Genomic DNA, 27,935 nt, shown 5'->3' on the forward strand with positions numbered 1-27,935 from the left:
AAAACATTATGCCAAGGAGGCCATTCAGGTGAGCTGCTGTGACATATGATATTTATGGTAAATACACTTTCAGTTTTTTTTTTCTTTTACAAATTGTCTTGATTGGTTTGTGTCATATGAAGAATTTTGACAGCTCATAGCGACCCAAAGAAACTTGATATTAGCATTTCTCAGCATTAGAAACATATAGAGCAACTTTCAATAGCAAGAGGTTTAAGGAATGAATCATAACTCTTTTGTGACAGAGTGAGAAAAACACTGATCGTAATATCCCTGTTCTCACATGTGATTTCCGAGGGGAAAAAAAAACGACGTCTTACATTTGAGCAAATGAATACTATCCTCTCAACCAGCAAGCCAGAAGTCTGCTCTGACACCAGACCTGAAAACATGCAAATAATAATTAGAGATACCAAAGCACACTCTGCAAAACAAAATGAATCTTGCAAGATATTTATTACTATTTAGATTTACAAGTTATTCTCACATTTCTTTTTTTTTTTTAAAAAGGCCAACAACTTTCTGGTGTTACAGATATCAATACACAATGAATGCAAACAACTGCATTAGTTGCACACTTCAGAAACATCTTCAGATGTGTTGCCCCACAAATCGAGATCTGCTTCAATAAGCAACGTCTTTCTTTAGAACGTTGTCATGTCCAGGTCCCTAAAAAGAACAACAGAATGCTCGGATCTAAATTGCAACAAGGTTGATCTCTCTGCCTTTTGCAATTTCAGCATTAATAATAATTGGGTATCCGTATTTTTTATATTGATGATTAAAGAAATGATAGAAGTAGAGAAGTTAGCAACTGCCAATTTATATATATGTGCATATATGTATATACTATATACACAAACAAAACATAAAAAACACACTCAATTAAAGAAAATGGCAAAAAAACCTCAATATCACCCCCTAAAAGAGATTTGATTTAAGACAGAATTCAATCATCTGAGACAGAGGCTGAAGGGGAACAGGGAGGTAGATAGATAAACAGGGGAAAGACAGAAGAGAAGTAGTGAGGGATCTTGGGAAATCCCTCTAGCTTATGATTCTTTTAAAAAATGTTCCTTTATTAAAAAGGGAATCAGATAATCTCATCTGTAATCTCAGTTTAAGTGCGGGAGTGGCGAGTGGCTCTGCTCTCTCCTGCCTCTCTGGGTTTAGCTACATGTTGTCCTTTAAACAATGTTCAGGGCTCGCTCACTAAGTTCATTGTTTTGTTTGTACTTGCTAATTGCCACTGCCGCCACCACAGCACTGGCTGCTGCGGCCCTGTGGGGCAGATTCCTGTAGATCCACTCCTGTCCGGGTTCGTCCAGCTTGTCCAGCTCCACCTTGAGCGTCATTCTTCGGTAGCTTCTTAGCTACAGGGAAAAGAAATATGTTTGAAATTTGGCAAAATAAGAAGGTTGAGCATTAAATATCTGTTTGACGGAATAATGCACTTACCAATGGCCATAAAAATTTCATTGACGTTCATAGCAGTCTTAGCCGAGGTCTCCATGAAGAGTAGACTGTTGTCATCAGCATACACTTGTGCCTCCTGGGGACAACATTTAGAAAGTGCAGTTTCAAATAATGTTATGGGGTAATACATAGGCATTGAATACCTGAAATAATTTACCTGTTAAGAATTGATTTTCATTCATGCATCTACATACCTGCAGCTCCACAGCTCTCTTATTTGCGATGTCCGCCTTGTTGCCTGCCAGAGCGATCACAATGTTGGGACTGGCTTGTCTCTGGAGCTCCTTCACCCAGTTTTTCGCTCGTACGAAAGTATCCTAATCGAGCAAGACACTGCATCAATACTACTTTCACTCTGTGTTTTGGATGCAATTTCATTAAATTTGAAGAGTGTCTTGTATCTGTTAACAAAAAAACCCAACACATTTCTAAGTGGTATTCTAAAATTCACATATACCTCTGGTCATCAACATTTGCCTTAATACTTAAATTCTGTCTTTTACTGCAGAGACAACAAATCTTTTCAACAAACACAAAGACAGAAACAAATTTAACTAGTCGTTATGAAAGCAGCATTTGAGGAATAACCCATCTGAGTTTATTGTGTTGCTTCTGACTGATATCATTCTGGCTGTCATTGCCACGCCTGAAACCTACTGTGTTGGTAATGTCGTAGACCACGATGGCTGCCTGTGCTCCTCTGTAGTACATTGGAGCCAAGCTGTGGTAGCGCTCTTGACCCGCCGTGTCCCAGATCTCAAACTTCACTGTGGTGTCGTCCAGACAGACCGTCTGAGTGAGGAAGGCGGCTGAGGAGAGCAAAACAAAGAAGATAAGAAGAATCTTAAGCTATTTAACCCACAACTGTTTCTATGTTCCTGGAATATTCTGTTTGTGCTTGTACACATACACACTCAATGCTATTCATGTCAACACAAACGTGTTGAAGTTAGTCCATTAAGTGAAGCATGTCACTTGTTAAAAACATGGACATTTATTCTTAACCTTAGGAAACAAGAGTGATAATATTATCTAAACCTGCAGGTAGGAAGATTAAAATTGTCATTACATTTTCTTAACCTTGGTACTATTTAAAGTTTTCAGCATATATGTTTTAAAATACTGTGTAAGACTGTATTGGTGTATAACAAAAACATCTATAACATCAAATATCAACAGGTTAAGCATCAAAAACATGACATGCATTTTAATATCAATATGAAACGGTAGGTATTATAGTGACACTAGTTCAGATAGATGTACACACAACAAAAGGACAAAAGGCCCTTTTAAATACAATCTTTCTTTTCAAAAGTCTAAGAAGATGGATCCTGTCTCCCACCTCCAATGGTACTCTCCTGGAATTCATGGAACTGGCCTTTGACGAAGCGCAGCACTAAGCTGGACTTGCCCACCGCCGACTCTCCCAGCAGTACCAGTTTGAACTGGCAGATTTTGTTTGCTGCTGTGGCGCCATTAGGCCTGGTTGCTCCTCCACCACGCCCAGCCATTGACAGAGACAGAGGCTGTGAAGGATGGAGACTGCCTGTGATATGGGGCGGAGACTTTCGACTCTTGACAGGGACCAACCCTGAACACACAGGCACAGATGGTGAGCGAAGTCAAGGATCAGTCTTCTGGTGATGGACAGAAAAACAACTGGACAGAGGTGGAGCAACCCAGTTTACCTTGATGAATAAAAAGAAGGAAAATGAAAAAGTGTATTTTCATGTGAAACTTGATCTTTCAATTGAAAAATGTAAGATTTTAACAAAGGAGTAGTCACATTTATGATTTTAAGCATTATTTGTATTTGACCTATTAGGGCAAAAAGTCATGATGAATTAATTAGCAAAAACTGTGAAATGACTGACTATGGTGATGTCTACAATTGGGAAATTCTGGGTTCTGGACGAAAAAGAAATGTTCATACACTATTCTAAATTAAATTCATATTTTAATCTTTATTATGATAAAATTAATTAGGTGACTGACCATAACCTCATTTGATAATTGATTAATCATTGCAGTAAAACACCATCTAGTCCCAGCTACATAAATGTGGCGATTTGATGCTTTCAATTAAACTGAAAATAAGTGATCTGTATGGAGAGATAGTTTAATGAAATATTATTCCTGCATGTGTCTCTGGGGGTCAGGGATTTCTTTTCACTTCAATTCCAGATGAAGAATCTGAAAACTTTTAAATGGTGAAAATGATAAATGCACTATTTATGAAAATAATTGGGACATAAATCAATAGTGTAGTAAATAATGTACAGTCTGTAAATGTTGATGACAGTAGAATTAAATATGTAAATACCAATTATGATAATAATAAATAATAACAGAGCCGGAATGACAAATATTCCATGGTAACGATTTGCTTGTGCATGTATTAACCTATTGCATCTGCATCTATTGACAACTGTTTTCCTTTTGAAGAGTCAAGAATTTACTTGATTAATCAGTTCAACATTTGGTCAATGAATAGTTTTAAAATAGTGAAACATATTTAAAATGTTGCAGAGTTCAATGAGATGTGTTTGATGTGCTTCTCTTGTCTGACATGACAAGACAGATAATCAGAAAACAAACACTGATCATCAAAATAGAAGCTGATCCATTTACTTAAAAATCAACTTACAATCGTAGCTCTAGAGCACAACCGTGACATGTTTGATGTTACTTTTAAAGGTCCAGCGTGTAAGATTTAGGTGAAAGGGAACTATTGGCAGAAATTGAATGTAGAATAATCCTCATGATGTTTTCACTAGTTTATTTCATCTAAATTGTACGAATTGTAGTTTTCTTTACTCCAGAACAGGCCCTTTATATTTAAATACTTTATATTTACATCGAGGGGACCCTCTCTACGGAGGCCGCCATGTTCTTTACATTAGTCCAGACTGAACAAACTAAACCTCTTTTGAGTTTTTATGACAACTGAAGCTACCACAGGTTCTTTTTCATGTTTGGAAGGAGAGGATGAGGTGAGGGGTGTTCAGCTGCAACATGAAACTTCAACACTAGATATCACTAAATTCTTCTCGCTGTAACTTTAAAACGACCCTTTACACACTCATTGACTGTTTTACTAATAGATCGTGACAGCAGCAACATTTATCCACTCTGCTCAACACACACTGAACGGATGAGGTCGTGAGGGATCAGAATGTTTAAAAGTTTTTTAACACTGCGCGACCTCGAGTCAAGATCACACAGCGCCAAACTCTAGATCCTTTAAAACGCTGGCTCGAAACACAGCAGCTGACTTCAGACAGGGATTAAAGCCCGGGCGAGCCCGCAGCTTCGACCGTGGAGCCAGACGAAAACAAAACAAACCCTGAAGTTAGCTCCGAGGCTAAAGCTAACAGCCATGCTAACGTCGGATTACAAGGAAAAAACGTGAAAAAATGAGAGAAATTAAACTCCGGAGTTCTCACCAGGAGAGGAAGACAACCTCCGCTCCGTGACTCCAGTCGGCGTTGCTCCCTTTTAAATGAAATGTGTCCTTTTTTCTGCCTCAATGTTTTTCGGGTTCAGGAAAAAATAATGTGCTTCCGCCTTGTGTAACGAAAACACTTCCTGGATTCGTCTGTCACGTGAGGAGAAGTAACAGCCAATCAAATGAGCCAGGAGCATGACGCATCGGAGAGAGAGGGAGAGAGAGAGAGAGAGAGAGAGAGAGAGAGAGAGAGAGAGAGAGAGAGAGAGAGAGAAATTGAATTAAATTTGGGTGATGATTTATATACAGTCTTTGGTTATATCAAATTTTATTTCAAACTATAACTTTTATAATTGTTATTATTATTATTAGTAGTATTATTCTTATGTTGTTGCTTTGTCTATAAATTATATTCATATTTAAATTGTATACCAGTGACAATTTATACCTATACATGAATATACTTACTTATATACTTACTTCACTGTACAGTTATACTATATATAATATACTGCTATTTAGTATACAACAGTACATTTAATTTTACCCACTTATACACTTAGACACATACATGTTTTTTATTTAATTTGGATTTTTATTCTCTTGTCAACATTCTGACAATCTGTTGCTGTGATAAGTGAATTTCCACAGAGTGCAGGATCAATAAAGTTAAATTCTATCTGACATCTGGATAAAAAAAAAGAATATTAAGAGAGGGAGAGAGATTGTTATCTGTTCAACCACACGGCGGCGCTGTAATATAACTGTTATGTGCTGAGAGGCCTTCGGTGTGAACTGTCTGCTTTGTTTATTATTCTTTTCAAAATAGAGAGAAACCCTTTTATATTTTCTCCTGACAAAAACTATGTTGCATTACTTCTTCGTCACAAGAGCCCAATGCAGGTAACAAAAACCAAACCCATAACAAACACAAGGAAAATATGAAATATAAAAAATAAAAAAAAAGGACAAAAGCTGCAACTGAATGATCTTTATTAGGACAATGCAGCACACAGTATGTTACAGGGGATGGTTCATTCACTGGAAGATGTGTTGCATGATGTTCATTGTTTAGTTGCACAGATCAGTGTTGCAGCAATAGCCGGTAACTGTCCCTGAATTTACCAGCATCGAACAATCCTGTGCTGGATAGCAACTCTGGAAGTATCCAGAAGCTGTGACAACATGGAAAAAAATCAGAATGGATCATCAGACGTCTTCCTTTCCTCATAGTTGTTCCTCTTAGATTAACAGTATTCTGATGGAAAGACTCATACTTACCAGGATAATTAAACCTGATGTTGGCACAGACTTGGTCTGAACCATAGCACCTCTGAGTTTGGCTTGAACACTGAGTCTTACCATCACATATACATGTCAAGGCTTCACCTGCAAAGGAAAACCAAATGTGGCCTTTTCATTGCCTTTCAGTTCTCAGAACAAAAATAAACTGTAGAAACTAAATATTAGGGCTATAGAAATACCCAGAGTCTCCCAAAGAGCCCCTCTTTCAGTGAATTTCAGTTAAATTAAGCTGGAGGTCTGCAGGTTTCAAATGAGATGAGACAAGATCAGATCAGATCAGATCAGATCAGATCAGATCAGATCAGATCAAATGAGATAAGATGAGATAAGATCAGATTAAATAGAATGAGAAAAGATATGATAATCCTTTATTAGTTCCACAACAGGGAGATTTGCTGTGTTAAAGAAGACAGTAAAAGTAGACATAAGTAAAATTACAATATAAATGCAAGGAAATAATGGTTGGAAATTGATTGCATATTATCCATTGAATTTCACAGGCAGAAATGAATATTGCACGGTTCGATGAGTTTAAGAGTTTACTCACTGTGTCCGACAACCAACACGACCAAGAGAGCGAGAATCACAGCCTTCATGTTTCCACTATGAATTAAAAAAGTGTTACAGCCTCAAAGTCATCACGTGCTCTCATAACCCACATATTCATAAATGTAAACATGTCCTACCTGGTGAATTGTCCTCTCCTCAGTTTTGATTCCTCAGCTGTGTGCTCACTGTTTGTAGGACCCCTTTTTATTGTCTGGTTTTGTTGCACAATTTTAAAAAATCCAATGTTGTACAACTCTGGAAGACAAACATTACATAACTGACTGACCTGTGATAACATCAAAATACATTAATTTTTTATGTTTGTGTTTAGATCCCACGAAAGTGGAGAGTTTCAGGGGTAAATGGCATTGCAGCCAAAATCCAATACAATTGGAACACAAAAAGAAACGCAAAACATTCTCCTTATTCCAAGTCACTGAAGCATCAATCTAATTTTAAAACTTCTATTTTTTAGATTTTGAAAAAACGTTGCATCAGTTGGCTTAAACCATTGATTTTGGAACTTTCCTGTAGGCTATCCTCAGAGTGGCTTCTCTGTGCTAACCTTTACACTCATCAAATAATGCATCTGTTTGTTCTATAGAGGCCAAAACCCTCTGGTGAAGCAAGGTTCCTGGAACTGATGATAGAGATGTAAAATAACTGCTTGCTAACTCTGCTGCGATTGTTTTTCATTCTACATTTTCCCGTTTGCAGATCGGGAGCTGATGTTGTTGTTTGAAACGTGGCAGGTCTCCACGGGGGCTTGAACAATTTCTCAGGCCTCCACAGTTACATCTCAAGGCTTCACCTGCATAAAGAAAAATATCATGTTTACCAGTTTGAACAAGTTATATGATATATACATTAAATGAGGGTACAAGAAACTGGCACATGTGCAGGTGAACTCACTCTGGCTGACAAGCAACACCAACAAAAGAGCAAGAATCACAGAAACCTCTGTGTCGTAATGTTTCATAAGGTCCAGCAGTTTTTGCATAATTCCAACATACACACAACTGCCAGTGAAAACACCAACCTTCTGTCCTGTTTCTCAGAAATCGTGAAGCTGATGAACCTGCTGCAAAATTTCTCGTCCAGACAGACTCATAGACAAGTTTTCGTTAAACAGTAAATGAAGGAAACTGTACATTGGTTTATATAATCAGACTGAGATCAGCCCAAATAAATACAAAAAGATAAATCAGCACTGGCCAAAAAAAACTCATCGACGTCACTGAAGTGAGAAGAAGAAGAGCAGCTGCAGCAAATCCTCTTTTCTTTTAAGAAAGCCGACTGTAGAGACTTTCTGTGTTGTTCTGTTTTCTCCAGAGGTTTTAATCAACTATCTCCTTCACAGTAAATTAATGCATTTGTTTTTTGTCTTCTTTTTTGGGATTAATTCTCAGACTACATAGGTGATAATAAAAATGTACACATTTTCAATTTGAGCGGTCATCACGACTATGGAAAAGCACTATATAAATACAGATCACTGGAGTAGATTATGGGTATGATTAATCTGTATTTATTGTCAACTTCGTTTTTACACTCCTGTTATGCATTTAGGATAAAGGTCCATCAAGTGGCTGTGTCAGACAAACCACTAGTTTGACACTGGGTGGGGTTCGTTACTCCAGCTACAGTATAACAAATACGATAAAATAAAACAATAAATAATTTTTTTTTAAAATTCATCACACACTGAACTCATGGTTGAAAATGTGCCACTACAGTAAAAAACAGAGTCAGATATTGTCTGCACACTTTATTTTGTCAGCCAGGGAAGAATCATTCAGAATATCAGAATCAATCAATCAATCAATCAATCGGGATAGTATTCTTGAATATTCTGAATCATATGTGTATCGTGACTGTTTTTATTCTGAGAGGCATTCATAGTAAGTCAATTATTAACAGTATTAAATATTAAATTGGACATTTTCAGCTAAATGTGTGTATTTATTTATGTTTTTCAGCAACTATATTTACTGAATCAAAGAACCTTTTCCACCTTTCTTTTTTGTGAAAATCCATTTCAAAACCTATTTCACAGCGTTATATTTAATGCCTTGGTGAGGAACAATCACGAATATTATCTCCTGAAGGAGAGAATTCAAAACAAGAGATGTTCCATGAAATCATACATTTTGTATCGTGAACTGCTTTGTGGAGTTTGGATATTCACAGTCGAAGTATGAATCTGTAAATAAAAAAATGCTAAACTGAGAAAAACATTCAATTCAACAAGGAGAAACAATCTCTGCTGTGTGACGCACAAACTGTACTCCCTATATGCAAGGTGAAGCATGTGACATGTTGGTTTTGAAATCCATGAAACATCCCACTGCTCTGACCTGCCTATCAATACAGTCTCTGTGTGCACAACATACAGGTTCTCTTGTACTGTAGAATGCTTGCACACTGATTTGGGAACCTTTTCCTTAGGAAAAAGAATAAACAACTTTACCATGCAAGGAGGTAACAGGTTTTATCAACTGCAAATTGCACCAAGGATGTCGGAAATAATAAAGAGTTATATAGTAGAACCACTACTGTGGAGCTTTTCTTTAAAGACACACTTTAGTAAAGCCAAGATAATGCACAAATGACATGCTTTTGCATAGAAATGGTGTAAATTGCGTGGAGCTTGACAAATACGAGAGCCAAGGAATTAAAAGGGGGAAATACAGCACACATTGACAATCTCTAGCAGAGTCTCTTTAAACACTGTACGTTTGCATTTCAGTTACTGCTTTTCTTCCCAGTTGCAGTGAAATCAGTGAGTCTGCCCCTGAAACAGTCTAATCTGTGAGGTCCAGACACCACGACTGTTCTGTGCTCTGAGTGTGCACGCCAATGCTGGATCTTCGTGATGACACACTTTCACTGTCCCTGCTCTCCATAGAGCCCCTGTTCCCCAGTAGGCACTCCAGACTGGTATGTTCTGTGGCGGATGGGTCGCGCAGTGGTAGATGGGGCTCAAGAGCGCCTAATCGTGGTGACCCTGAATCGGGGGAGGATCTGGGAGGGTGGCTGGGCAATGTGGGCGGAGAGGGAGAGACAGGGTGGACGGAGGGGTAAGAGTCTTCCATTTGGAAGATGGAGGTGTCCTGGATCAGATTATGAGATGTTGGGGAGGACATCAGAGCATGTATGTCCTCATGTGACGTTTTGGGCAAACTGAGATGAGACTCTGACGGCAGGCAGAGATGGGGGTAAGAGCTTGGTGACAAGTCCAGCAGGCTGGGTGTGGACGTACCTGTGGGGGCGCTGGACAAATGACACAAGTATTCATCACTATCACTGGGAGGCTGCAGGCACAAAGTGGGCTGGGACCGGCTGATAGTCGCTGGGTGAGCACCGAGAGGTCTGTTGTTAGAGGCGTCATGCCTAGCAAGGCCTGGACCTCCACCCTGGAAGCCCGGGCTAACGCTGAGAAGAGACGGGGTGGTCCACACATGTGTGATCGTGCTCTCAGAGCCGCGACACGAGTCTAAGGTGGGGGCAGGGTTCAGAGAGAGGGGCGGACAGGAGTTAGCAGCTGGACTGGATGATCGAGGTCGATGGTGGATCTCTGTCTGGGTTTCTGCAGCTCCACTGTGGCTCCACTGGCCAGTGGGGGGGACACTTTGGTGGCTGTGGCCTTCGTGGTTCCCAGGGTCATTGTGGAGGTGGTAGGCTGATGGTAGGTTCAACGATATGCCAGTGCTGGGGTCTGTTGGGGGGCCGGGCACCATCTGGACACTGTACGGGTATGTGGCTTGGTAGTGATGCACGGAGATGTAAGTCTGGAGGAGGTGCATCATGTGGTGGAGGCCCTTGGTGAGCTCAGATACTTCCTGGTTTAAGGTGCCCATCTGTGCAGAGAGAACAGTTTAGTCGTGCTGGCCTTTCATATCTTACTATCGCACAGAGAGAACGTGGTAAAGTTTGCAAAAACAGCTTCAAAATATAACAAATCGACCCAATAACTCAGACAGATATTACTTTCCAAAAAGAGAACCAAGCTATTTATTTTTCCTCTACGTCTGTAAGAAACAAATTATACGAAATAGTGAAATCCAGAGGGACACTGGCTGCAGGTAAATGAATCAAATATGGAAGAAAGGAAAAAAGATAACTGGAAACAAGTCAGTGAACCAAGAGGGAAAAGGGGCTAGAGTAAAGCTGGGTTGTCATCATCAGACTTTCTTTTCTTTTCTCCAGTCTGTGGAGTCAGCACTCCTGGCAAGCCTCTGCACTGCAGAAGTGCCCCACTGATTAATTAATATGGACTTCAGACAGCCCCTACCTGGGCCCATCTGGATGCTCTACTTCCACCTGCTTTGGCTCTATTTATGTTCAGATTAAAAGTGCAGGGTCAGATTGAGACACAAAGCAGGAACTTGATCTCACTGTGATCCAGATTTAGATTCTTTTAATGGTCATTTTTATGTGGGTACATAAAAATAAAAAAACAATTAGCAAGAAAAACACATTAAATTGTTTAGTTTGCCGGTGTCAGCAGAAGCAGCTGCAATGTCACGTTCCCATAATGTTAATATACAAACCTTTTATTATTGCACTGTCAGATCTGGATGGTTTTAAAATTAAACACTGGATTATCTTTGGTCCAAACATTTTTGATTTAATTGAAGAGGCTGCACTTTACCTTTTGGTTGAGTTGACTGATACTCTGCCTGACCTCCTCGGTCTCCAGCAACAGGGTGGAATTTGCCTGCGTGGAGTCTGTAAAAAAATAAGTTGCAGAAAAAAAAAGTATCTGATTTAGTAGTAACACACACCTCAACACACACAACACCTAGAGAATTAATCACAATTAATATGAAGCAATATCCAGAAGAAGTGGAGTTATGTACTCTCCAGAAGCCTTTAATTGATTATGTGAAGAATCCACAAGAATGAAGCTTGAGAAGACTTTAAACACAACAGACGACATGTCAGACCACAGCACCAAGGACTTGGACTCACTGAGGCAAAACAAAAAGCAGGCAATCCTCCAGGAGGCGCTGTAGAGCCATGGCATGGAGTTAAAAAAGCAGGAGGTGCATCTTACTCTACACTTTTTTTAGTCTATAGTTGCACTGGTTTGCAGCCGGAGCACTTCATTACACTGAGAACCTGATATTCTTATTAGATTGACAGTGATGATCAGTGAAAGCTCAGGTCAGAGGATCAGCACCCGGCTTTGACCTCAGTTGTCCTTTAACATGTTCTCTGACTCTCTGGACACCAGGCTGTCATTTCACTCCTCTGCACTCTCATGTTTCCCCAATGAGACGCTGTGCAGCGTCCACAGTTTGAACTCCTGAGTTTACCTCCAGCCATCTGGCACCTGGCTGACCCTCGCAGCTGGAGGCGGCTTGACTTACCTTGGACGCTGCCCCCTCTGCTGGCTCTCGGCCCGCTGTGCTCCACGTTAAAATGGAATGCGTGCCCATTGTCTTCAATGCCATCTACAACCCTGGTGGGAGGGGGTGAAAGGGGAGAGACGCTTGCGTTAGTGTAACAGTAGAGCTTTTTCAATTATCACCGGAGCCGGCAGACGACCCAGGTATGCGCCACGAGAGTCCGCTGCTGGCAGAGGCCCACGTGGGTTCGAACACCCGAGCTCTCTGAACCAGCACTTACCCATATCTAGGACTTACTGGATGACTGAGGGATACATTATGAATACAGATGGTTGGGGCAGGAGGATAAGGTGCTCTGGCGATGGAATGCAGTGGCATCTGTTGAAATTTACAATGCAAATACACAGGATTTACATTAAGTAGATGATGCAGGTTTCTCAAGCATGACTTTAGGTGTCCATTACTGCAGCACCTTATATGCAGGTCATATGAAGATGTAACGTGCACTGCAGAGAGTTCAGTCTACACACTGTGGTAGCACAGAGAAGGAATTAATTCAAAGTAATCATTCTTATAGGAAAAATAACTTCCTGTGCTTTGAATCGAAGATTTCGACTGTGTACTGGAAGTCTTTGAAATGAAATAGTAGTACAGGTAATGAGTGGTTGAGTGAGCACACAGGGAGGAAGTCATAGATTCGATGTGACGACAACTCTCGATACTAAAAACAATACATAGAAAATATAGGTAGACTGGAGGTGCTGTAGAATGGCTACAAAAACAAAAAGAAATCAGAGGTGTCCTGGAAAACAGTATTTCAACAGTTTTACCAAGTTGTACCATCGTGCATCTGTAGCCAAAGCACTCATTATCCCAAATGACATTTTCTGCTGTTGTTTGGAAGTTACGTTCATTTTCACAATACCTGGGACTAAGGTCTGGGGGTCCATAGCAGGTGACGGTTGGGATGAGCAGCTTCGTAGGCTTCTGCTCAGCTCCTGACTCTGCCTGGGCTGAAGTTGAGGCTGGGATCGCCGCAGGGGTGCTGTGCTCCCGTTTGGTCGATGGCAGAGGGGACGAGCCCTGGCCTTGGAAGCCACGGCTGAGATTGGGGGAGCGGCAGCGGCGCAGAGCGTTGAACTGCCGCAGCTCATCACCCAGGAGGTTTCCCAGGGATGTGCGGCGGACGGGGCTGCTGAAGCTGGGCAGCAGGAGGTTGCGACGAGAACGGGTGGCAGGAGAGAGGTGGAAGGCCTCGTCTGGGTCGTCACCCTTAGTTTCCACGATGGAGGGGAGCCGGGATTCCTGCAAAACAGGGAATATAACACATGGTGTAAATTATACAGTTTCCAAGATTATGTTTTCACTTAAGAATTACAAATCCTAAAGTTCCTTATCTGTATTAGTGTTTGTGAAAATACCAGCCCTGAGGATATGTAATATGTAATGCCTTCCTTTCTGCCTGAAAGTATTTATTGACTGCTCTGTCACATAATGACCTTTTTTTAAAAGGGCAAATAATGTTTTACAGTTAATATTTAATGACATTAATTGAATCCCATTATGCTTTAACCATGGCTTCCTATGCCTGTGTTCGTTTTATATGAAAAACAACTTAAAGTAACAAAGATAGCACTGTAAAGAGTAGTTTAATAATATAAATATAAGGTGGGGAGATACAAAGACGTGCTTTCAGCAGAAAAGTAGCTGGTAAGGTTTTACACCAGGAGAGCTATTGACCCAGTTAGCGAGTGAACTCCAGGGATTGATCTACCCTCTGTTCCAAATGAGTTTCAACCTGTAGGGGAAGTCCTTGCACAAAACCCTCCCAGTGTTCATCAGCATTACAGCATGTCCCACAAACACTGGGGATTTTACCTTGAAAATACACACCCAGGAGTATGAAAGAACTACATCTCTCACCACACTTGTGCCGTGGTCTCTTAATAGCATTCAGGCTTTGTGAATTTACCATATCTTAAGGAAACCATGTCTTGCGGGCAAAGGAAAATAAAGACACCTCAGAGAGAAGAAGCTGAATTTGCATTGAACTCACATGGGAGAGCCTGGGTGACCTTGAAAACCTGTTGAGACCCTGCAGAGACAGAAACAAAGCAAAGGGAATTACTAAAAGACATAGCTACAGGAATTATGTATTTATTCACTTCACTTCCAATCTATGAAATCTTTAAAAATCTACATGAAACAAGGTTTACATATAGAAATTAATGAATGTGCATAATTCATATTCTTTCCACTGGAACTTTTTTCCCTTTGTCCACAACTTAAATGTCCTTGGCCACTTTGCCACACAAGCTGAATCACATGATCCCTTTTTCCACACTCCATTACATAGGGATTCCAGCTGAAGTTTGCCTTTCTGCTGGCTTGTGGAGAAACTGCGAGCGTAATCACCGACTGAATGGCTAATGAAACTGTGGTGGAGTGCGAAGCTCCCCCTCATGTGTGAAGAATGTGCCTCTGACAACACGGTTTAATGTGACAACACGAGCCACAGTCTGTCACCAGTCGAGTGCCAGTGACACTCTTTGATGCAGGGAAGCCAATTCACTGAGGATACACATTGAATTTAATCCTTCACTGAAGCACAATATTGAGTTTAAATATCACCACAGCTGACAGGAAAATTAAAGCAAAAAATGAAAGTGTAGCTTTGAATCTTTACATTTCTTTAGAGGGTGGTGCGACGTGAGATGCAGAGGGGAGAAATCTGAGAGTCTATTCAAGGCAGAGACAAATTCTCCTCATAACTACAATTAACCCTGGAGCAACGTGGGATGATTAACCAGCCTGCTACGAATATAAGTGCCAAATGACGTTAATTGAACATCAATATCAAATAATGGGGCATTGAAGCCAAAGTGTCCCACATAGGAAAGTGGGTTTGCAGGAACTTAAATGAGGAACTTCTTCCTGTCACTCACAAGTGTGCTATCTGGTGTTTGCATTTGCACGCTATCTTGTCAGAACCGACATCATGTGCACGCAAGATCAGAGTGAGCAGAATATGTCAGTGTTTCATGCAGTGCATTGTGCCATACATTCATTTTGTGGGAACTGTTTTTGCCTTATGAGAGTAGTGTCTAGAAATGGCCAACGATAGGAGAATGTGTACATGATGGCATACGACCAATCAACAAAAAAGTCTGGGGGCTCTCGGTTAAGGCTAGAGCTTGGTGAGCCTGACTGAGGCACCTCTGGGCTTATGGGTTTGGGGCTTGGGGAGCCAACAGGGGCTTCTCCAGGCTTAGGTGGATGAGGCTGGGTGCCCTGGTTTAAGGTTAGAGCTTGAGGAGCCTGACCAGTGAACCTCCTGGCATAAGGTTAGAGCTTGGGGCATGTCCAGGCTTTGGGATTGAGCCTGGGGGCTCTGGGGTAAGATTAGGGCTTGGAGAATCCAACTGGGCCTCTTCAAGGCTTGAGGGCTCTAAAACGAGGGGCTATAGGTAGAAAGTAAAGCACAATTAAAATAACTGCTTGGCTTCACTTATTCAAAAATGATGTTAGCGGGTAATGTGGGAAACATTTGACATAATAAATGTTTGAAAAAGTTTAGAGTGTAGATGAAATAACATTGGTGGTTTCTGAAGATATGGTCATCTGGGACGTTTGTCTGCAACACTGACCTCATATCGTCTCTCAAATAAATTCTCTTTACCAGCAGCTGCCTTCATCACCTCTGTTAAACTGTTGTTGTTTTCAAAAGGGGCTGTGTCCACATAACTCCCAATCGGTCAGCTTGTTCTTCACACCCCTTGACCACTAACTACTTAACTCTCCCTGTGGCCACATGGTCATTATAGTCCGACAAATTTTGATTCAGCACAGGCTCCCGAGTGGAGGAGTGACCTTCCCACTCTGCCCAGGACAGAACAATCTCTACATATCTCTAAAACTCACCTCCCCTAAGAAATAAGCCAAGCTCCGGGGACCAAATTCAATCTTACTGACCTTAAACTGACAATAAAATATTTATTGAGCTGCTTGGTGGCAAACACAACTCTAACACACTATTGTTTTTCCAGTTGATATGACAAACGTCTACAAACACATCTGACAGCTGCAGAGGGACATTATTATTCTACAGTGTCAAAGAAAACCAGAGTCAGGATTTTACAAAAGGTGTAAAACTTTTATGTTCTCTATCCAAACCTATTCAAAATAATTTAATTGACCCTGCAATATAAGTTGAAATTAATTTACAGAGTTGGCAAAAAAAAATTGCTTAATTTACCATCTGGCACTCAGGGTTTTTCCCTTTTAGACAAGATAAACTAGTCCCTTTTGGACACCTTACAGCGTAATGGGCATTCCTACAATCTGTTTACTTTGGCAGTGTCTCTCTACAGTTGGCTGAATACTGTTAATTCATTTCTCAATTATCGCTTAAGACCAAAAGGAACTCCCATCCTACAACTCCTTCCTAAAACCACCCAACCATGATGATGCGCATGAGGTGAGGACGTCTGTTTTAGTTTGTGTGTGTGTGTGTGTGTTTGTGTGTGTCAGGAGTCCGCGGGAGCTCGGCCAGGTAGCAGCAAACACCTTCATCCTGTTAGGCGGGAGGGGTTGAGCAGAAATCCTAAGCAGGTGGTGTGATAAAGTTAGAGAGCTGGTAGTTGTGATCAGCCACACCCTGGAGAAGGAGGAGTCTAAATTAAAGGGTGTAATAATTCTAGTAATTTGAGAAAATGTATGGCATCTATACACCAAACAGAGATGTGAGGAAAGTTAACTTTTCTGCAATAATAAGCTTTTTTTTAAATGCCTGGTTTCTGTAATGTGACAAATTTGAATGTGTGATGAGTCTTAACAGAAGGAAACTCGGGTATAATCATTTTGTTTTTGAAGCCCTCATTAATTCAGTTGAAGCTGTTTTCCCTGTGGTAATTAATGTGGCCGGCACAGATGTCCTGTCCGTCAATGGCCTTTGGGAACTTTGGCGAATGCTTAATGGAAGTACAATACAAATGTTTGAGAATGACATAAAGTACGAGATGGGAAATTCCTTGGGGAGATTTGTCGGTTTTGTCAGTCACACATCATTGACATCGTGGCTATTATTTGTTTTAAACATACGGTTCAACAAAGGGAAAGAACCGGGGAATTGGTTGCAGTGTTTCAGCAGGTTTAAAGAAGCAAAACTGTGCCTGCAAACATCAACATCCACACGTGCATTTTGTCCACAGATGGAGGATTATCCTGCCTTATGTAACACTTTCATAAATAACTGTTAGTGGCAACAGGCAGCGCTGAGGCGAAGTCAGCGTCTCGGGGGGTAATGTCATCCTGTGCTGTGTGTCAGGGCGGTAACAGGGAAGTGATACGCCTCTCACTCACTCACTCGTCACCACTGCTCTCCTATGAACTAATGTACGATATAGTGAACATGTAATTAATGATTAATCATGGTTGAGATTAGTTAGACTAGACACAGAAAAATACATTTTAACATCACATTCCATCAACAACAATTTTGTGTGTGTGTGTTAAGCACCTCGTCCTGGCTGCCCTCACGCAGGTTATATGTGAGGTTGTTGTGGATGTCAGAGGCGAACACGCTGGCGTATTCCGGGTAAAGCTCCAGCACCTCTCTCAGGCCTCGCACACTGATGTACTGCAGGTCACAGTAGGTCAACGCCTTCACATCAGCATTGGTCTTGATCACCTGCTCTGTTCCAGGCAGGTCAGACCCAATCAGGTCGCCCTTTCCTAAAATAAATAAACAATAAATATGAATAAAGTTAGTACTCTACTTTATGCTACATACACACCATAAATATTATGCCTCAAAAGAAGTCACCCGGCCACAATACAAACCTAATATGGCGAGCACCATGCAGTCTTTCAGCACCTCCAGAGACCCGGAGCAGACAAAGTAGCTGGCATGTAGTGCATCACCCTGACGGATCAGATACTCCCCAGGGACGCAGAAGGAGGTTTTTATATGAAGGGAGAGAGAGCGCAGGCAGCCACGACTGGCTCCCTTAAAGACCGGCAGCTGGAGGATGTCCTTATTCAGATGCATGGCGATGTCAGCCCGCAGCTCATCAGGGAAGTCGTGCAGGAGCTGGGGACGTGTGACAGACGTAATGAGATGCGAACCTGATTGGTAATTAGGGGATGGATTGTTTTGCCACTGGTTACCCTCTTTTGAATTTCAATAGGATGTCAGGTGAGGGTTTACCTGAAGCAGGGTGTAGTGTGAGATCTTAAACAATTACAGCTTTAAAAGGTGTCACTGCTCAAATGCCATCAAGACAGACAGCAGTGTGTACACAGGTATTACATGACAACAACAATGAAGGGATTCCTACCTCGTTGGCATCTATACCGTTGTTGACAGACCATGTGGTCTGGAAGTACTCCAGCATGCGCTGCTTGATCTGCTGGGGCAGGCGGTGGACACGGATGAAGTCCTTCAGGTCCTTCATACGTGTGTGGTAGAGAGAGCGGCGTGAGTACATGCGCTGGATGATGGCCGTCACGTTACCAAAGACAAGGGCGTGCATGAGCGCTGTGTTAGAGATGGAAACAAATCTCATTGCAGAAAATAAATGGATGCATTTTAAAAATCTTATTGTCACTTAAAAAGTTTTTCTTAATAATTTTATGTTTTAATTCTTTTGAAATACATGTCCGGCCTTTAAATGGAAACCATTCATTCCTGTGCTTATTGATCCACACAGTAATTTACTCATTCATTCATCTCACTGTCCTGACTAGCTGTGTCTATATAAATAAAAAAGTTGTTGTTGCGCCAATTCCTGCCTCAGCGAACATAATCTGGTTGTTGGTATATAAAGATGGAGACAAGCTGCATCATAAGGACCAGCCAAACCGTCCAACCCACTTCCTGCTGAATTCCCAGCACGGACGTGCTGAACGGAGTCGCCGCTCTGCCAGGACGCCAGAGGGAGAATGTACTCTTGTGTCAGACGTACCGCCAATAAGCATGGTGCAGATGGAGAAGATCTTCTCAGCGTCAGTGTTGGCACACACGTTGCCAAAGCCCACACTGGTCAGGCTGCTGAGGGTGAAGTAGAGGGCAGCTATGTAGGAGCTGCGCACCGTCGGGCCGCCGACTGTGCTGTTGACATAGGGCGTCTCCAGACGTTTGCCCAGCTCATGGAGCCACCCTGAACAAGGAGGGAGAGAGAGGGATAATGTCCACAGGGTGTAGTTCATTGTGTCTCAGTGTCTTCTGTTGGAGGTGTCAGGACGGTACAACAATACCTGCTCTGTGAGACAAAAGTGCATATTTGGGACAGTGTGTGTGGTTGTGGTGACAGAAGGAGTGGCAGCAGTGTCAGCAGGCTGGCATGTCGGTGCAGGACAAGGCAGAATAGATTGACTCCTCCAGGAATAAATAAGGCTGAGTGTTAATTAGCGGGTGTGACCTATCCTCCCTATAGACAGATATGAGGGCACATACTGACACAAATGTATGCCCAATCAAATGGAAACACACACACACACAGGTTGCACAGGAGATTGGACCAGATGCTTCATTTAGCTGTACATACAATATCACAGTATGGTGGTTTAAAGTCAAAGTGGCTCTAAAGCTGCAGGAATGATCTAGCTAAACTACTAGTCATTTAAATAGTATGCATAGAATAGAAAAGAATAGAATAGAATGCCTTTAATTTCATTGCACAGTGAAATTTAGCATCAAAAACGGCACCTTTGATCTGATGCAGGTAAATACGTCAATAATAAAACCAGATATTGTTCAAATATTTAAAAAATAAAAAACTTTTTTATTATTGTTCTCCGAGTTGAACCGTTTTCAAACAGTGACTCAGACATTGAAACTCTGCCTGCTTCAGCTTTTGATCTGATTTCAGATAGTCCTCATTAGAGTTTGGTGTTCGCCACCATCTCATCACTGAGCACAGTTAGAAATCCCAATAGGTGAGACATGACTATTTATAGCTATGTGGGGTGGGGACAAAACAAACGTCTACTTGGGAAAAGTCTAGACTATTAGATTAGATTAGTATTAGATTAGACCATTTACTTAGATAGGACTGCCTCCAAGTTGGTTTAATCACATATTAGATTTGATTTCTAGCCAGAGGTCACAGTAAAAACAAAGGATAGAATATAAATAGATAGAATGACAATCAGTAGAGTGAATACCTCCACCAAGGCAAGCTGCACCAAATTTCACACATTCGTGGATATCAGTTCCCTAAATATGGCAGATTTTTTTCATTGGGATCCAAGAATCTTTGAAAAAACATCCTATATTGCAATGTTAGATGAATGTTTGAATATACTGAGTGGATCTACTCCCTGGTTTGGATTGGTACCAAAATTAAATGGTTAAATGATTTTCACACTTTCTCAGCATGAAACACCAAACCTGACCTTTCCACTTCATCTTGCACATGCTTGACTCACCAATGTCCCAGCTCTCACTGGTCTCTATCTCCTTGCGTCCAATCATGTACCAGATGCAGGCCATCCAGTGTGCCAGCAGCGCAAACACGGACATTAGTAAGGTCAGCACCATGGCGCTGTACTGGGAATAGCGGTCCAGCTTCTGAAGCAGACGAAGGAGGCGCAGCAGCCGCACCGTCTTCAGCAAATGAACCAATGAGGTCTGAGGGGCAGAAATAAAGAGAAAGGGAAAAAGGGAGAAAGAGGAGTACGTGAAAAACAGGTTTTTTAAGGGGACTTTTGAAAACCAAAGTGTTATAATCCACAAACACACAGACTACACATACACTTCATATACACAGGGAAGTGTGTATATGGACCTTGCAAGTGCTTCTTAAGGCAACATACACCAGCTTCAGCAATCACAGCTGAACTCACCACGGTGATGTTGAAGGCATACAGCAGGTCAAAGGGCAGGGCAGCCACCAGGTCCACAAAGAACCAGGAGGTGGCGTAGTGGATGCAAATGGAGCGCGCCTGATACACCACCTGGCCCGACTGGCTCACGTAGGTGGTGCGGAAGTTCAGGATGATGTCTGCAAATGTGGAGATTAGAGGTTATTTTGTTCTCTGCGACCAAGAGAGAGGATTTAGTCTAACTCATAATCATAAAGATGTAAGAGAATCACAAAGCACAAGTTGTGCACAGTGAAGAAGGTCAAAAGCTCAGGTTCTATCCCAGTGGTTCACTTGTATGTATCTATCCATCTATTATCTATTCTGCTAATCCATTGAGGGTCACTGCAGGGGCATCAAGTCCAGCAGACATTGAGAGGCAGGTGTACACCCCGGACAGGTCACCAGTCTATCACAGGGCCAACATACAGAGACAAATAATTGTTTACTCTCACATTAACTAGTCTCAAACCTAACCTATCTTTGGCCTGTGGGAGAAAGTGGGAGTAGCTGGAGTAAACCCACATAGATACAGGGAGAACACACATGCACACAAAGAAAGGCCCTGGTTGCAATATGCATTAGGCGCTAAAGCTGAAGCTCACGACAGCTGGAAATATGTCAGTGTACTAGGGCGAGTTTGCCAGACACATCGAACCTTAGTGTCAGGCTGTAACAAGCACATAACAAGCAGAACTCCGGGTGTGAGGCTAAAACCTCATCCGTCACCCAAGCTGTCGATGTTGGCAGAGATAATGGCTCATCACTCAATCTGGATTTCACTAACGAGAAGTTAGAGACAAGGGAGATGATGACAATGGTGGTGAATATTAGAGAGCGCGCACAACAGTGCACAGAATGGTGTGAGCTGCAAGGATCATCAAATCAAAATCGGCTCCTCTTTTCCAATACACCATATTCCCTAAAGGATTTGGGCAAGCATGTCTTATTATGATTGTGCTATGTAACTGTAACTTGATATGCTATCCCTCAATTAGTCACGTGACTTTAAAACAAATATAGGACATATAATAAATTGAAATAAGCAAACTAAGTACACAAGCTTGCAGAACACAGCTTTCTCTCTAACACAGCCGGTGGCCTCCCTATTTGTGCCAAGTTGGACTGCTAAACTGTTGCTGCTCTTCATGAACACTAAGCTGAAAACATTAGGTTTCTACCCCCTCACTTCATCCCTTGGGCGCGTCCCTTTATCCCAGGAGTCCCTGGGAAAGACCCAAGACGTCCTGAAGGGACCAGAGAGACCGAGGTTTCCAGGAGTGAGGGAACTATCTGGGGGAAAGGATGCTGTTGCCATAGGTGCCAAGAAAATTCAAAGATTTTGTGAAGCTGTGTCTCAGTGACTTCCATCTGCACTCACCTATGATGAAGAGCATTTCCACCACGATGTCGCTGACGATGGTGGAGCGCGCGGCTGTGACAGTATCGTCATACGGCGTGAAGCTGACATTGTAGGGCACGGTGACAGCCACATAGAAGGTCGCCAGCAGGATGAGCCAGTCCCACAGGGCTTTGGAAACACTGTAGTGGAGCAGGATGAAGCGGGACTTTTGCACCGCTGCCACCTTGTACTCTGGTATTGAAGGCTTGTCGATCATGCTCTGTAAGTGGACAGCGGCAAAAAGCATCATTGAATACTACGTTACTGTTGAAAGAGCCCATACTACACAGTCATATGTGCAGAGAAACACACACACGAACACATATAGAAAGGGGGCTTGTCTGTTAGGAGTTAAAGTCCGATAATTACAGCCTCTTGGATTTCAAGCCTAAGTTAATAAATATACAAGCAGACACCAAGAACACTCGAGAAGCTGCATAAATGAATAACTTGATAACCAGATGCTCCTGAAGTAGAGTGCTGTGCAAATAATGGTAATCAGATTGACATCGCGGAGCCAAGATTTTTGCAGAAACAGACGATATAAATGTCAACACCCTCTCTTGAGCTGGGACTGCTGATGATTCAATGAGGGGGGGGGGGGGACTCAAATTAAACAGATATGGTAATGCTGCTGGTTATCTATTCATGGCAGCCTCTTATAGACAGGAGTAGACCTTTTAAAAGGCTGTGGTAACAATCCAGAGTGACACAGATATGACTGTGGTCAGTGAGGGAGAAATGTATTATCGACATAGATGCCGTATAATTTCATACATGACTACATCCCTCCAAATGCCACGAGTGCATTGATTCTCAGGTGGGACGTTACAATGGCTGCCGTGCCACTCGGGGAATAAGGGGAATTAGAACATTGACCATCTACAGTTGTTATATTTAGAAACCTATTGCATATTCATTCCACTTATTTCATTTTTATTAAAAAATCAAATTGCAGAAAGTATGAAATTGCTATTTCTGATGAGGTAGGGGAACCATTCGGAACATAATGTGGCTGAGTCTCCAAATGGGGCCGTGCACTTGGCACATAATAGCCTTAACAATGTTTTGGAGACGGGAGGAGAAGCTATTACCTCTGACAGTGATGGGAGGGAAAGAGAAAGGAGGGATAAATTAACAGTAATCCATCCACGGACAATGTGGCCACTTCACAAACAGGTGACTCCAGGAACAAGGAGTGTGGTTAAAGACCGGAGATTTTCCCCGTATGGGCACTGAAGCTGTCTGGTTAAAGTCTGTAAATTCTCTATGGAAGTAACTGAGAGAATGGATTACTTTGGACACAGCGCACTGTGTGGGTGCAGGAAAGGAAATACCCAAATTGTTCACAGTGAAATGTCTGTCGGTGCGTTACACTGGGAGTTAAATATTCAAATTATGTGTCAAAACATTACACTAGGGGTTAAAATGTTTTAATAGTTTTGATCAAAATATCTTGTCTCTGTGATAAATTCCAGATGTGTTAAAGGAAGCACAACAACACTGTAGTGTCTCGTTAAAGACAACACAATTTGTGTTGCTCTCAACACAATCCGTGTGTTAGAACATCTAACAGATGATGTGAGTTGCAAAAAGAATATTTTCCAAGCTAACACACAATTTGTGTTCAATATCTGTGGGATACAGCAACACATACATTCTTGGTGAGTCTGTAGACTTAAAATAAACTGTTTGGAATGTGAACTGGAATATAGGTCTGTACACAAACCTTTTACAGACACAAAATATATGCAATTGTCTAGCTAGATTTTGATAATAAGTAAGAAATTAAACTGTACGAACAATTTACATGCCAAACATCTACACAAGCTAATGAAATTAATCTTCATTACAGTAGAGATAGTATGAACCATTACGACGTCACTCTGAGGTATCCACCAGCAGTAATATAAATGAGTGAAGTAAGCAATTAGGGATCTGCTGGCTTGCTCCACACAGAATGGTTCTTGTGCAGTGGCAATAAAGTTCTCCTTACTCTGAACTACATTACACTTGGGGTTAAACTGTTCAGATTGTTCCCAGTGAGGCAACTTTTGAAAATGTCATGATGAAGGCGTATGACACCAGATAATTCCTGGTCCACAGAGAAGTGTTCGTCGCGGTATCGCTCAGTCAGGGGCTTTTTCATGGTGTCCAGACGTTGGTAAGCAGAAAGTGTACAGAGAGACCTCGCTCATTACCATCAACAGCTGTGGCCACGTTAAAGAACGTTCATGCAATGTCAGCAAACGCTTGACTGTTTTCTTTTTTAATTTGCTTGACATCACTGAGGTCAGGACGCCCAGCCGACCTTTGGCACTTGAGGCGGTCAGCCGAGCACATCCCAGTGATTAGAAAAGAAAGCCTGGCACTGTGGGGACACGTGTCACACAGCTGCAGCTGGTCTTTGCACTTCATTAGGTCAACACTGTAGCCTACAGCTCAATGTTCCAACTACATCTCCCAGCATGCTTTAGGCTTTAGCGCTGATAAAAGCCTGACCTTGATGGGCAAAGAGATGCATATGGCTTAACATGTGACTCGAGCAGCAACCATTCCCCCCATGAGTGCAGAACAAGTCTCCAACAAACTATTGGAGAGAACCCTCAGCGTTGAATTTATATCCTGAAATATCATTTAACTCTTTTCCTAATTTATTCCTCTTGAGCAGCAGAGCAGCAGGAGGATAACAACTCAATATAAATTCAATATAAACTGTAAAATGTCCATAAGACCCTGAGAGATAATACTAGTCTTCTTGAAATGACTTTGCATCGCACAGTTCTTATTATAGGATGGAAGGATAACATTCAACCAGCTTTGCAAAAGGAAATCCAGGATTCTCCAACACTAAATTGAGTCACAGCAAGTGAATAAAGATAAACATTCCGTCTGAAACTGTTTTATATGAAAAAAAAGAGATAGATTGACTTTTGAATGATTTCAAAAAGCCTCTAGATCGCACCGTTTTTCTCTTTCATCTGCCACTTGACAAGCGCGTTAAAATGAAAACAGGCAATAGTGGCTCTCTCCTGGGAAACGGAGCAGCTTGAAATCAAATCTGAGCTTCTTGACAGCGTGCCGTGGATTAGTTACAGTACGTGGCCGGTGCACTCGTGGATTGACGGCATCCAAAGTGAAGAGAACAGATATAAACAACAATTCAGTCAGAGGAGGTGATGTAGTTTGTCGTGGATCATTTTAAAAAGGAGGCAGCCGGCACAGTCTGTGGAGTAAATTACATCACTGTACTTCAATTTACTTAAAACTTGTCAGCTTTCATGTTTTTATGATGCTGCTGGTATTTAATAGATGAATGTATACGTGTCTGTGTTCAAATGTATAACTCTGCTCTTTTTTCTTCCTCGCTGGCAGGCTGATGTGCCACGAATAGAGATTCAGCGAGAGCAGATATAGCAGACTGTGATGTGGAGGCAGAGGATCACATTGTTAGCTAACAGCTTCTCAGAGACAGACAGCGAGAAAAGAAGAGAAGATGTGGAGGGGGCGACAGACAGAAGATGGAAAAATGGTAAAAATATAGTAATAGTCAGTGAGGGGAGGATTGTGGTGGTGAAAGAACAGTTTTGATCCTCAACTTTAGTGAATGCTCACGATGTAACAATACTCTGCTACTGGAAAAAATAGTGTATTCAAAATGTAGTATTATAAAACATAACTTAAGTCTTAAAGGCAAAATGCTAAATATTCAGAGGAATTATATTTTTCTGTGTTGTATAATTATAAAGTATATTATTATGGTATTATTGTGTTAACAGTTAAGACGGTGCTGATTTTAATCTGTATTTTATTGGATTATTTATATTGAGGAAGGGCACTGCCAAAATAATGAGTAACTAAAGAAATACATAAATAACCATAATACACAGCACAAATAAATATATGCAGAAAATAAATATGCTAATATATAAAAAAGAGAAAACATATTTACAGTATGTTTAGGGAAAGGCTGTTTGTTTAATTCTGTTATCTGTTTCCACATTTATTCATTCATTCATTTTTAAGTTTCATTCATTTCTATATTTATTTATGTATCAAACTGAAATGTAAAAATATAGGAAAAAAATAGATAAAGAAATGTCGGAATACATAAAAAGGGAATTTATCTAACTTTATTTATGTATTTAAGTATTTACTTACTTATCCATATTACCCAATCATCAAGTTGTTTATTCATTTATTTATCTTTGGTCAGTCCTCTATACCTCCATTTTTAGCAAGTGCATTTCAGAAACTGATGATAGGGTGTAATAGTTAATAAATGTAGCATTACTGGAATACAAAATTAAGTATGAATATTAAGTCCTCAAGAGAGGTAACTTCTAGTTATGAAAAATGAAACACTGGAGGTTGGAGAGGATGGGGGGATTCAGTAGACAGAGGGAAAGGATGAGATCATTTAAAAGTTTTTAAAAAAAATGACAGAATGACAGACTGGGGAGAGACAGCAGGATCCAGAGGGATGAACCCAAAAGATGAGATGAGGTTAGCGTGACAGATGGAGAGGGAGAGAAAATGTGTAAAAGCAGCAAGAGAGAAGGAGAAGAGTGATTAGAGCGAAAAAGAAAAAACAGGGGGGAAACTGAAGGCAAAGAAAATCATGGTGGGAAAGAGAGATACAGAGCGTTATCATAATCGTCTCTCGTTTTCTTAAACTGATAACAGCTTTATGAATTTTAATTACCTCGCTTAATCATTTTCCCGCTCAGGCAGAAGTGGAGTGGTGGTCAGTTGTTTCCTGATTCCTCTGAAATGTTTCAGGAGCTGATATCCAGCATCTTTCAAGTGATGCACAATAAACCAGCTTAGTTCCTGTTGTTGGTGCAAATCTTCTTTTAATGTAAACTTCTGCAAACGGCTGCTTGAAAACACCCATGAGCTCATCCTGTCTGACACCATCAGTAACATTAGAAGATGCTGATGATGGGCCTGCAGCCAAATCCTGCCAATAATGTCAAATTTTATCCTCACAGATAAAAACACTGATTCCAGGCTTTGTGAGAACCCTCGTTAAAGGTCCTTGTGCATATCGATTTCTGATGATATTGCAAACAAAGTGTGTTGCTTGTTATCATTGCTTTGAGTCTCATTCCCATGCACGAGGTGCTGTTATCAGTTTAACAATAGCGGCAGAGCTGCGAGGCTCTGGAGTCCCGGATAGAATCACAAGACACAGTTGAATAACCTGTCAAAGATCCACAGAAACAAAACAGCAGCTCACAGGAAGACATTTATTTATATTCTAACCTACATTTTAAAATGCTACAACAAAATGCCTGTTTATAAGCAAATCCTGAATCTTTCTTTGCTACTTTCAGTCTCTAAGGTTAATACGGCAAAAGTGTCTTTTGTTTTGACTCAACATCAATAACTAAGGTCATAACTGAGATGCAGCATCTTGATTACATTGGGAATTAATCATGCAGCTTTTTCTGTACTAATTTGACTTTTCAAGATCAGTGAACATATTTATGCTGATTGTTGAATTTCATATTCCTACATTTTGTATGTGTGT

General features: G+C 41.2%; 2 protein-coding genes across 3 annotated transcripts in view; both read right to left on the reverse strand.

Annotated features, from left to right (window-relative positions):
- Nucleotides 1-437: 437 nt before the first annotated feature.
- Nucleotides 438-5,105, reverse strand: LOC109627133 (ras-related protein Rab-5C-like). Of its 2 annotated transcripts, none has more exons than XM_020083545.2 (6): nt 4,923-5,105; nt 2,819-3,164; nt 2,134-2,285; nt 1,671-1,793; nt 1,459-1,552; nt 438-1,373 (listed from the first exon to the last, which is right to left on the reverse strand). In XM_020083545.2, exons 2-6 carry the CDS (start codon nt 2,985-2,987, stop codon nt 1,240-1,242), a joined length of 672 nt encoding a protein of 223 aa, XP_019939104.1. In that variant the 5' UTR covers nt 2,988-3,164; nt 4,923-5,105; the 3' UTR covers nt 438-1,239. The 2 variants fall into 2 exon arrangements, with proteins under 2 accessions (XP_019939104.1, XP_019939105.1); XM_020083546.2 differs by having other exon boundaries at nt 2,819-3,067; nt 4,923-5,093.
- A 3,428-nt stretch (nt 5,106-8,533) lies between these two features.
- kcnh4b (potassium voltage-gated channel, subfamily H (eag-related), member 4b) overlaps nt 8,534-27,935 on the reverse strand; it is a 33,757-nt gene continuing 14,355 nt past the window's right edge. The window contains exons 5-16 of the mRNA XM_020082740.2: nt 22,379-22,619; nt 20,980-21,137; nt 20,563-20,764; nt 19,098-19,292; nt 18,471-18,670; nt 17,974-18,223; nt 17,651-17,865; nt 14,189-14,227; nt 13,058-13,437; nt 12,154-12,245; nt 11,433-11,509; nt 8,534-10,638 (exon numbers count right to left, since the gene is read on the reverse strand). Of these exons, the coding sequence (XP_019938299.2) occupies nt 9,583-10,638; nt 11,433-11,509; nt 12,154-12,245; nt 13,058-13,437; nt 14,189-14,227; nt 17,651-17,865; nt 17,974-18,223; nt 18,471-18,670; nt 19,098-19,292; nt 20,563-20,764; nt 20,980-21,137; nt 22,379-22,619 (3,105 nt within the window). The 3' untranslated portion in view covers nt 8,534-9,582. The remainder of the gene's footprint in view (nt 10,639-11,432; nt 11,510-12,153; nt 12,246-13,057; nt 13,438-14,188; nt 14,228-17,650; nt 17,866-17,973; nt 18,224-18,470; nt 18,671-19,097; nt 19,293-20,562; nt 20,765-20,979; nt 21,138-22,378; nt 22,620-27,935) is intronic.

This window comes from Paralichthys olivaceus, chromosome 21, assembly GCF_024713975.1.
Source record: "Paralichthys olivaceus isolate ysfri-2021 chromosome 21, ASM2471397v2, whole genome shotgun sequence".
Lineage (NCBI taxonomy): Eukaryota > Metazoa > Chordata > Actinopteri > Pleuronectiformes > Paralichthyidae > Paralichthys > Paralichthys olivaceus.

Excerpts from the sequence above, each read along its gene's own strand:
- LOC109627133 (XM_020083545.2), bottom strand. The coding sequence starts at position 2,987 with ATGGCTGGGCGTGGTGGAGGAGCAACCAGGCCTAATGGCGCCACAGCA. Across the intron at positions 1,553-1,670 it reads AGAGAGCTGTGGAGCTGCAG|GAGGCACAAGTGTATGCTGA; the intron begins GTATGTAGATGC and ends TGTTGTCCCCAG. Across the intron at positions 1,374-1,458 it reads TGAAATTTTTATGGCCATTG|CTAAGAAGCTACCGAAGAAT; the intron begins GTAAGTGCATTA and ends TTTTCCCTGTAG.